Source organism: Phoxinus phoxinus (genome assembly GCF_949152265.1).
Source record: "Phoxinus phoxinus genome assembly, chromosome: 8".
NCBI classification, from domain to species: Eukaryota; Metazoa; Chordata; class Actinopteri; order Cypriniformes; family Leuciscidae; genus Phoxinus; species Phoxinus phoxinus.
In genome coordinates this window covers 5,664,557-5,676,351 of record NC_136883.1, presented here as the reverse complement: position 1 = coordinate 5,676,351, position 11,795 = coordinate 5,664,557, and the positions used below count along the sequence as shown (strand labels likewise).

Below are 11,795 nucleotides of genomic sequence, written 5' to 3'. Positions count from 1 at the left end.
TCTTGTTATGGGCGGGGTTCCTTACACTATAAGCATCTCAGTGATTTGATTCCTGTTTTATATCAGAGCATTCCGCATAATTAAACTCCCAAGGTGTTAACAGTCCCGTGGTTCAGTGTCCAGGTGTGTTGAATGATAAGCACCAATCACAGACAAGTGCTGATGGGGAAAAAAGGGTGAGGCCGAAGAAGCGTTGTACAGTGAGAGACAAACTCACACTCGTGGTGGGTAACAACGCGGTTCCTGTTGTGAATGTGATCGGTTCACGCGGCGGTAAGTCCTGTACTGGTTTTTTGTCTTGAAAAACGTTTAACGTTTCTTTTATTTTAACTTGAACTTGCCAGTCGTTTTAATACCTTCCATTTTTAGCCTATACTTTTTTCCACCGGTAGTATTACATCCAAGATAGTAGCTTCGATATTCATCTATTCAAATCTTATTCAAATTTTTCCAGCAGTAACACCGTGACGATTTAAAATAGGATCTCCTCTAAACCGTATAAAGAGCTTATTTCTTTAATTACTACTTTCTTGATATATTGCTTTCTTTGTGACAAATCTAGTGAACTTATTTTTCTGAAAAATATGCTTAACACATTGTAGCTAATGTGAGTTTTCCTTCCAAATACAAAGGCAGTTCTGTTTCTAAACGAGGTGTAGACTAACTGTTTCGCAACATAGTGAATGGCCAAAAATGTAGTCTTAGTAGGCAGCAAGTGTTCAGACCGGAATTCTAGTCAAACAAATTTTCATATATATATATATATATGCCTACATTGTTTAACAAAAACATTAAGTGAAGCAGTAAGCATTTTACCTTAAGTGTTTCGAATAGTTACATTTGATGAGGTAGGCTATTACCATGGAAATAACAATTTTGCTATTTAATTTTTTTGTAAACGTGCTTAAAATTTAAATTAAATAATGATTCAAGACAGATATGGTTAAAATAATAGTTGATTGCTTGTGGTTTATCCATAATACTGGTAATACCAGAAAAGCAAGCACATTCCTGAAAAAAAGGTAATAGCCTACTTGAAAAGCAAGCACATTCCTGAAAATAGGTAATACTTGAAAAGCAAGCACATTCCTGAAAAAAGGTAATAGCCTACTTGAAAAGCAAGCACATTCCTGAAAATAGGTAATACTTGAAAAGCAAGCACATTCCTGAAAATAGGTAATACTTGAAAAGCAAGCACATTCCTGAAAAAAGGTAATAGCCTACTTGAAAAGCAAGCACATTCCTGAAAATAGGTAATACTTGAAAAGCAAGCACATTCCTGAAAATAGGTAATACTTGAAAAGCAAGCACATTCCTGAAAATAGGTAATAGTTTAAAAAAGCAATAATCCATCGAGAAAGGAAAAACATTTTTGCTGTAGAAGTTCTAAGACTATGAAGTTCTAAGTAGTATGTTCTAAGACCAGGTGCACACATTCCCTAAGGTTGCCTGTGTTATCTGTCCCTGAGCTCAATACAGTGTCCTTAAGGGAGTGAAATGTACTTCATCCAGAGCCTGTGCTTTTTAATTGGTCACCTGAGACAATATTTCCAATAAATTAAAAGCTTGTTTATATTTAGTTCCAAATCCAAATATCAGGTTTGCCAATGTAGCTGTCATGTTGTCATCTAAAACTTACTGGAACAGGTCTAGAGCTTTGTAGGAGTTTGTTTACCCAAACATTAATGATCTGTCATCTACTCGCCCTCATGTTGATCCAAACCCATACGACCTACTGCTCCAACTCGGATGATGCAAACTCTGAATCAACAGGCACCAATGCTAAATTTCTGTATGTTGTAATCATTATGTTGACAACTTGTAATTAATAACTTCAATAAGCTCATTGTTTCTGCCTTTAAATTTAATACATTGTTTGCTAACTGTGTGGTTTGCGGAAATACTTTACTTCGACACGTCACCTCTAATATTAGATACTCTAAAAATTGTTGTGTAGACGCATACATTTTCTGTAAAGCTGCTTTGAAACAATATTGTGAAAAACACTATTCAAATGAATGTGAATTGAATTTTTATCTGAAACACAAAAGAAGATATTTTGAAGAATGTCTTGGGTGTTTCTTTAGTCCATACAATGGAAGTTATGTTGGGCCCCTTCTAAGTATCTTGTTTTGTGCAGAAGAAAGAAATCTTGGTTTTGAACAACATATGGGTGAGTAAATATGACAGAAATTTTCATTTGAGTGAACCGTCACTTTAACTTTGAGGGAGGTTAGTATTTAGGCGAGGCTTGGAGCCCTTGGCATTTAAAGTGTGATGCGTTTATAGTACGCAAACAAACAATCTAACTGCTGTCACAAGGTGTCAGACTTCCAGTTGTCATGTTCCTGTGATCTCACTTGCATTACTGTTTCCTTGTGTCTGCTAGGCTCCCAGCTGAACTTGACATCAAGTGGGAATATAATCAAAGAAACTGAATTGGGAGGAAGATGCACATAACAGATGTTTGTCATGCTAATAAAAAACAAGTGTAGGATCAACTAACATTGATCCCCCAAGAAATAACAAAGAAACAGAGCAGCAAGAACATTCTGTTCTGTGAACCCCCACCATTTCCTGTTGAGACCAACATCCTTTCTTGCTTCTCAAAGTTCGCTTCTCTCAACAGAGTTGTTGTAAAATGAGAAAGAAGTATACTAAATTCTTCATCGTAGCGGTAGCTAGCTGCCTTTGCTTTGTCATATTCTTTTCCAGACTAACGGATGTTGAACGCACACAAAGAGACTTGGCCACAATCCCATCGGCTGCAACTGGCACTTCTAGCAAACCCACAGCTGTACTGATAAACACTACAAAAAAAAAAACCAAAACCAAAAGTGTTACGCCAAATGAACTTCCTCCCCTTACTATTTCTGTGAAGTTCAGAAATGACATTCCCAAAAACGGTGCCTTCTGGAACCGAAAACTTCATTCTCTCCTCAGGCAGTTTGACTCCGCCAACAATGAAACTCATAGGGAGCCGCATAAAAAGTTTCACTGTCAGCCTGAGAGTTTAGAGCTGCTACAAACGAACATTCAGGATATTCATTCGTATCCCCCGCTTTACGGAGACTTCCTTAAAGGTATGGAGTGTCGAGACCCACCGGTTCTTCACGATCAGCCAGGCAAGTGTGCGTCGGATGAAATTTTCCTTCTCTTTGCAATCAAATCCATCCCAAAGCACTTCGAGAGGCGCCAAGCAGTCCGAGAGACCTGGGGAAGAGAAGGCCTGTATGAAAACGGACTTCAGGTACGAACTGTCTTTCTGCTGGGTCGATCATCTGCGGATGATCCCAGTCTCGACAAAATGATTTCATTTGAAGCTCAGCAGTTTAAAGACCTGCTCGTTTGGGATTTCCACGACACCTTTTACAACCTGACTCTCAAGGAGCACGTGTTCTTCAAGTGGATGCTGGATCGCTGTCCTCAGGTGTCTTTCATTTTTAAGGGCGACGATGATGTTTTTGCCAACACTCAGGCAATCCTCAATCACCTGAAGTCTCTTGATCCCGCACAGGCCTCGACGTTGTACACTGGGCAGATAATTTCCGACGCCACGCCATTACGGGACCCTAAAATCAAATATTATGTTCCTCAGTCTTTCTACGAAGGTCCTTACCCTCCTTATGCTGGTGGCGGTGGCTTCCTCTTTTCTGGAAACCTTCTCCCATCTCTTTACCACGTTTCCTTTTACATACCCTTCTACCCTATCGATGACGTCTACAACGGGATGTCCTTTAAAGCAATTGGAATCACTCCGACCAAACACGATGGTTTCAAGACGTTTGACATTCGGGAGCAAGATCGAGAGAACCCCTGTGTGCACAAAGACTTGCTCCTGGTGCACCAACGCAACCCTCAGCAGACCATGAGACTGTGGAGAAATATGCACAGCTCCATGCTGACCTGCTGATATGTTTGGTCAATTGTAAACGGACTGTTATTAGATGATAAATAAGTTGAAGAATAAGCTGGCAAATTTATCTGGGGACAATAATGTGCATTAAAGTACCTTTCAAGACATTTCTGATACTCTGGGTGAAGGCTTTTTTTTTGGTTATATTTTTCACTTGGGTTTGAAATGACTTGGGATTGTTTCATTATTGTACTTGAAAGAGAACACAGGTGATGGTGATGAACACCATTTATGTTTCTTTGCAATTGACACTGAGCTCTTTATAGGTTAAGGCAGTGTTTCCCAACTCTGTGCCTCGGGGCACACCGACACTACACGTTTTTGAACTCTTCCAAATCAAACATGCCTAATTCTACTCTTTAATCTCCTTTTATAGAGACTTTAAGACCAGAAATAGATGCGTCAGATAACAAATGCATCCAAAAATGTGCGCTGTTGGTGTGCCTCTTGCAACAGGGTTGGAAAACACTGCTTTTAAGGGTTAAATTGCCTAAAATTCCTCTGTCCTGCAGAACACTAATATTTTGAAGATTGTTTTAGCTTTTTTTTTGTCCTTATTGTGAAATTGGGTGAACCTTTATCGAAAGTCAGACCTTGTTTTTCATATTTCATGACGTGTGGTCACATTTTGATCTGTTCCTCATACAAAGCTGTGCTTCATGTACTGCGCAATTGAAAATAGACAATGAACCTTTTTTCCCCCTGCAGAATTTCTTTAATGTGACTACACCTTTAGATGCAGTATCAGTGAGGCTGATGGATTAATTCACTCTACCTTTTATATCCTATTTTGAAATTTGAACATTTTGGATTTTTGTCGACTTCAGCAGTTTGTCTTTTCTTCACAATATATTCTTGTTCAATGGGAGAAATAAAGCTACTATTTTTCAAGTTTGGCATGGGAGGAAATGGTGAGGGTGGTAGTATTCCTTGGAAAGCACTGGTCTTGGAAAGCACGTTCTTGGAACATGGGCCTTGTGGGAGATTAATGTCTTCTCAGGCATTATATATATGGGTTGTGTTTCTCAAAAGCATCTTAAGGAGATTATAGATCCATTACCACCAATGCTCTCTACGATCAACTTGGCTCACTATGCTTTTGAGAAACGCAGCCCAGATTTTTGAGCTGTGAAATGTCTTGCGACTGGCATAGTTATCTGTGAATTTTCTCTGTGTGTAAAATTGTAACAAAGTATGAGATGTTGTATGTGCACTAAAATATGCTAGGTTGTCTTGTGTATTAAAAAAAATGGAAACCAACTGGTGGGATTGTCTGTATTTGACCAAAACATGGGTTGAAATGCGTTGAAAAATGGTATTTAAATGTATAGGACTAGGCTGTTATATATATTTTTTTTTTCATGTCGCAGTATCATGTGTCTGAGAATTATAATGAATTGCACAGCTAAAACATAATGTAAAGTTCATATTAAAGTTATATTGTGAGTGTTATATCTAGAATAAGAACCTAATACAACTTGAGGGGCGGATTCTGTTTAAAGTATTGTCGGAGATATACAGTTTTAATTTCATTTTGAATATAGAGGAAGCATGTATTCTCAGAGCTCTCAGAAATGGGGAAGTTGTGGTTGGTAAACCGCTCATTATTGTGACATGAATGAACAAGTAGGCCTACATGCTCTGTGTCTACGTTGTTTGACGCTTGCTTATGAGACTTAATAATGGAATCAAACTCTGCATCATCAAAACATCTTAAAAGAACAGGGTGTTTTGGGGGCAGAGATGTACTAAAAAACGGTTTTTATTTTGCATTTTTCACACCGAGATGACAATTTTTTCAAAATTATCTTCACTCATACGAATCCGCAAAAATTAATAAAAGCGCTGTATTATGCTTGCCAGGCCAGTAGCTGGCGATGTGACTTTGTAAAGAAACGCTAGACTGAACACGCAAGACTTTAGTAGTTATATAGTTTTGTGTTTTTTTTTCTAGTAGACTATAACGGTATATTTTTCAAAAATATATTCACTTTTAGTTTTTTTTTTTTAAGTTTGCATTTTCAAATCCCCAAAACGCTGTTGTTGTGTAAGTGAATGGGCAAAACGCATACGTGTTTTTAGACGGTTGTGTAAATGGCCCTTATTTTTTTCACATGCTGGTTAAAAAAACATTGAAAATTAAGCAATGATTTTTATACAGAGTCCTGACTGTTACAAAGAAGCCAGCATGTTACGTAGTTAATAATAAATAAATAAATAAAAAGTTAATTTAGAAATGGACACTAGAAATCATTAAACCCATTAATTCAGTCACCAACCCCTACTGACTGAGATGGTTAATAATAAATAAAAAAAGATTATTTATAAATAGACCATTAAAACTATTAATTCAGTTACCAACCCCTACCTACTGAGATGGCCAATACATGTTTGCAAGGTTGTCTACTTATTGCTCTTTTCTTGTCTGTGTTAGCATGTGGAGCCCCTATGGTGATGGAAAAAAAGAAATGAGTTGGGAGAGAAATTCTAGTTTGATTGATTTTTTGTGTTCACTAGAAAAGCCACGAGAAACTTTGCTTTCACTCAAAAAATATATTTCAACATTTTAAAGGAACCTGGTGATTTTATTTACTCTACTACATGTTTTCCTCCTGGTACTACAATGACTTGGTGATACTTTTGAAAATCAAGCATTCTTTTTAAAATCCTGATAGTTATTGTCACAGTTGTAAACATGAAGGCGTTCTTCTTCCATGCGGGTGTTTGGCATCAGCATCTACACGACACACACGTCTCCCAGACATCCTAATTCAACCAATCAGATGATGATACAGTACATCAGACGTTCAGCAAGCGGTCCGTGACGTCTGAGGCTGAGACTAGGGCAAGGATGCCCAATCCTGATCATGCGATCTACCTACCTGTGGAGTTCAGATCTAACCTTGATCAAGTGCTCTTGAAGATATTAACTAGCTGGTTCAGTTGTGTTTGACCAGGGTTGGAGCTGAACTTTGCAGGTAGGTCTCCAGGAACAGGATTGGGCCCCGTTGCCCTAGTCTCAGCCTCAGACGTCACGGCCACATACTTGAAAACCTGATTTAGGGGATCCGTACAAACCATCCATTTTTTCTTCTTTTTTTCTTTTCTTTTTTGTTACAAGTTTTTAGCACTTTCCACACAGATCCTGCTGATGTCTTTATCTTTATATGTAAAACATTTGTACGGTTGTTTGAGTGCATCTGTGTATGAGAACCCTGGTGGAGACTTTATTACCAAACATATTTAGAATCCGTCATTTACATCAATAAATGACAGGGGAAAATGTAACATGAAAATATGAAAAGTTATGTTATCTTAAGCCAAGGTGTTGATTCCAAACACATAATGATTGTGTTGTTTTCTTGAGCACAATATTTTAGAGCTTATTTTCAGTAATTGTATGTACTGTCTCTTTGTCATGATTCATGTCTGTGTTCCCCTGTCTTGTCCTGTCTTGTTGCCTGTGTATTTATACCTCTGTGCTTTAGTTGTTGGTTGTCGGTCGTTGTTTGCTGTAGCATTTTGCTGTTCCTGTCCTAAATTCCATGTTCGCCCTGGATTACCTGTCTGTTCATGTTCTGTTGTTTTCCCTGGATTACCTGTTTGTTTCATTAAAGTAGTGCTTGCATTTGGATTCTCTCTCCGCTTCGTCCTTGCCTCATCTTTACAGAACGACTGACCAAGATGAATCCAGCAGCACAGATTATGTCCCCATAGAGGAGTATGTGAGAGACTTTATTGAACTGGCAAATGTAACTTCAATGGACTCCTTTTGCCTCATGATTTTTTTTTAGAGGGGGACTATCTGAGCCACTCGGGTCAGCCATGCCACTGCATAATCCTCAATGAATTTTATATTGATTTGGCCCTGTTACTGAGCGGCTCAACCTTTACTGTGGGTTTGGCGGACGAGGAGCCCTGCAACCCCAAAGTCCCCGCCGAGCCAGAGCTTCACGTCAGTCCTGCCGATCCAGAGCTTCACGTCAGTCCTGCCGATCCAGAGCTTCACGTCAGTCCTGCCGAGCCAGAGCTTCACGTCAGTCCTGCCGAGCCAGAGCTTCACGTCAGTCCTGCCGAGCCAGAGCTTCACGTCAGTCCTGCCGAGCCAGAGCTTCACGTCAGTCCTGCCGATCCAGAGACGCTTCACGTCACGTCTGCCGATCCAGAGACGCTTCACGTCACGTCTGCCGATCCAGAGACGCTTCACGTCACGTCTGCCGATCCAGAGACGCTTCACGTCATGCCTGAGCCCACGGACAAAATGGCCGCCGCCGTTCCAGAGTCTCGTCCCGAGCTGTCGTCTCCACCCTGGCCGCCCGAAGGGTTGTCTCCTCCCTGGTCATGATTCACATCTGTGTTCCCCTGTCTTGTCCCATGTTAGTAGTCCTTTTGTAGTTTTTCTTGTTTATTAGTCTCCCCAGGTGTTTCTGATTAACCACGCCCCCTTGTTATCTTGTTTAGCTTGTTTCCCTGTGTATTTATACCTCTGTGCTTTAGTTGTTGGTTGTCGGTCGTTGTTTGCTGTAGCTTTTTGCTGTTCCTGTCCTAAGTTCCATGTTCGCCCTGGATTACCTGTCTGTTCATGTTCTGTTGTTTGCCCTGGATTACCTGTTTGTTTCATTAAAGTAGTGCTTGCATTTGGATTCTCTCTCCGCTTCGTCCTTGCCTCATCATTACACTCTTATTGTAATTACATAATTATATCATTGTTATTGGTGAGTTTCACTGTAAAATAGTGCAAAATGCTGCTTTAATTTTTTGAGAAAATTCACAGCAATTTCATGCAATTACTGGCTCGAGAAATTCCTCCGGTTGTTGACATCAAGTTTTTGGTCTGTCTGATATTTTAAGATAATTTAACATTTACTCTGTCGATATTAGTCATGCAAAATTTGAACTCTTAAAAACTTTTTTCAACTGGTTGTGGAGGTTAGAGAGATGATTCTTCTACTTGTAGTGCCTCCTGGTGCTGAACTACAATATTCACTGTACTTCTTCAGGAAGTTTATGTCTAGACTGCATTAGCGTTCCCGACCGGAAGTGACCATATTAATTAAATTAATAAAAAAATTATATTATCAATACAAAAACGATTAGCTCTATTTATTTCTACACCTATAATATGTCTAACCCTACAATATGCATGACTCAAGTCAAGTATTGTCTGATTAATGCTATAATTGTTGGGTCTCTTTAGAGTTTTAAAAAGTACAACATGAAGTTAATAATACTACAGCAAAAATAGTTCAAAATAGCCTATCTGTATTCTAAAGTCTGTCACTGTAACAGATTTGTTTGTTTTTGTTTTTGTTTTCGCAAATGCAAACACCTCACTGAAACCACAGCGTATAAAACGTACAGACAACTCTGTTTGAGGTTCTTGTGATTTTGTGTTTACATGATCCTTCTATGCCAGGGATGTTCAACTTCAGTCCTGGAGGGCCACTGTCCTCCAGAGTTTAGCTCCAACCCTAATTCAACACACCTGAACAAGCTAATCAATGTTTTCAGGATTACTAGAAAAGAGCTTTTGTCAGGGTTGAAGCTAAACTCTGTAGGACAGTGGCCCTCCAGGACCGAAGTTGAACATCCCTGTTCTATACTATTCTTTACCTGCTTCCGCCCCGCCTGTCGTCTTCTCATCCAGAGAGGTTTTCTGACCCAGGGGACGCAGGTATTATCCTGTGTCATCCCCAGGGGCCAGTTGTTCAAAGGTAAACAGGTCAGATTTTGGTTATCAGATTGGATCAAATCTTGAAAATGGGTTGTTCAAAAGGGAAAGAAGGAATCTGAAATCAGATTAGATCACGGAATCCAATCCTATAGTTTCATTCTGGATCAAACCTTCAGTTTGTGTTGTTCAAAACTTGTCAGTAGGATTTGGATAACTTTGACCCAAAAAAACAGAATTATCCTGATCCCAACGGAGGGTAGGATTTCAAGGTGGATTCCAGGAAGAAAATTTAGTAAAACTTTAAAATTGGTCAAATAATACATTTGTATCATTTAGTGTATATACTTTTATTTATATTTTGCACTTGACTTTTGTAACTGTTGTAAAGTAGCTAAAGAGACCTAGGCTACCAATTAAGCTATTCAGTATAGTATAGTAAAGTAAAAATAAAATAAAAATGATCTTGTCCCCATGAAATAATCCCCCAAACAGATTTCAATAACAAACCATTTTTCTGACATTCATCATCGTATATTAATTTCAAAGAAACAATCATCAGAGATGAGCCTGTCAAAAATAATGTCTATGAATTGCATCCCTTACTATACGTCCAGTCAGTCCCTCATTCTGACAGAACGCCAGAGGTTGGTCTGGCTCTTCAACAGGCTCAGGTGCATCATAAACATCATCACAGAGAGGGACATTGCGCCTGGTAGCGATGTTGTGCCGGACGATACACGCTATTATGTTACATGCTCCCTGTGGTTCCACTTGCAAGTAGTTAGGCATGCATCTCTTCAGAACAACATTTAAAGGGCACCTATTATGCAAAATTCACTTTTACATGGTGTTTGAACATAAATGTGTGTTGGCAGTGTGTGTACACAACCACCCTATAATGATAAAAATCCAACCAGTGTTTTATGTAAAATCCCCATAAATCATAAGCACTGTCTCATGGCGCTTTTCCACTACACAGTACCAGCTAGCCTCGCCTCGACTCGCCTTTGTTTGGTTTTCCACTGTGTAAAAGTTGTACCGGTACCTGCTTCCAGGTACTTTTTTTCGTATCACCTTCAGCGAGGTTCTAAGCGAGCCGAGGCGATACTAAACTGTCACGTGACACACAGCAGACTGCTGATTGGTCAGAGAGAATTGTCACTATTCACTGTATCATCATTGCACGCGCCAGACGGAGTATCCTGAATAACCCCGACATTTTTAAATAGTTTTGCCAGAGACTGCGTGATATACCCATTACTAATATTATGTATAACGGCATACACTCGATTTCCTCCATTGTTCTGTGTGTGTGGGTAGCGGGTGTGTGTCGCGTCACTATGACGACCAGGTACTATTGTGGAGGTACTGTCTGCAATGGAAAACGGAGCGACTCAGCTCGTCTCGAGCGAGACGAGCTGAGTCGAGTCGAGTCGAGTTGAGTTGAGCTGGTACTGGTAATGGAAAAGCGCCATCAGAACGAGCTGTTCTCAGAATCAATGCAATGTGACGTAGAATTGCACAAGCCCCGCCCACGACTGTTGATTGACGCTGCAGTTTGAGCATAGACCCGCCCTCAGTGAGCTGGACACAGTCCGCCATTGTTTCGACGCTGGAGCAGCTGTAGAATGTCTCCGAAAGCGATTGAGGTGTTTTGTCTCAAAATAAGAAACACTTACAGTGACCCCATGTTGGCTCGTCTACCTGTTCTTTACTGGTAGTCCACATTGTGATATGTTGTCCCATTTAGAGCACTGGTAATCTTGAAAACTGTGTATCTGGATCAGGGTGATCCAGTCCAATGTTGCTTTGAAAAACCGGCATAAAAGTAAGACGGATTACCTGATCCAATAGGAAAAAATGGGATTTCCAAATCCGGATCATTTTGATCCAGATTAAATGTTTTGAACAACTGGACCCATACGACTCATTACTGAACCACTTAAAAGACCATATTTTTTTCTTTTTTTTCAACAATACATTTTTATTAGTCAGAAAAAAAGTCATATTTTACATTGCACAACACGGTTCTGACCCTCGAATGTGATTGGTTGAGGGGTGTTTTAGAAGTGCCGATATTGCAACAGGCATTTTTGCAAAATTTGTTATTCTGTATTTTCCTTTTCACAACAATTGTAAAAATGTCCACCTTCAGGTCACATGTCTTTTTGCTGTGAATTTTTTACCATTTTATAAAGTAAATGA

The 11,795-nt window shown here is 39.5% G+C and overlaps 1 protein-coding gene across 1 annotated transcript; it reads left to right on the top strand.

Moving 5' to 3' along the window:
• Positions 1 to 59: 59 nt before the first annotated feature.
• On the top strand, positions 60 to 4,969 carry b3gnt2l (UDP-GlcNAc:betaGal beta-1,3-N-acetylglucosaminyltransferase 2, like). The gene is made up of 2 exons (XM_079621243.1): positions 60 to 273; positions 2,390 to 4,969. Exon 2 carries the CDS (start codon positions 2,642 to 2,644, stop codon positions 3,911 to 3,913), a length of 1,272 nt encoding a protein of 423 aa, XP_079477369.1. The 5' UTR covers positions 60 to 273; positions 2,390 to 2,641; the 3' UTR covers positions 3,914 to 4,969.
• The last annotated feature ends 6,826 nt before the right edge of the window (positions 4,970 to 11,795 follow it).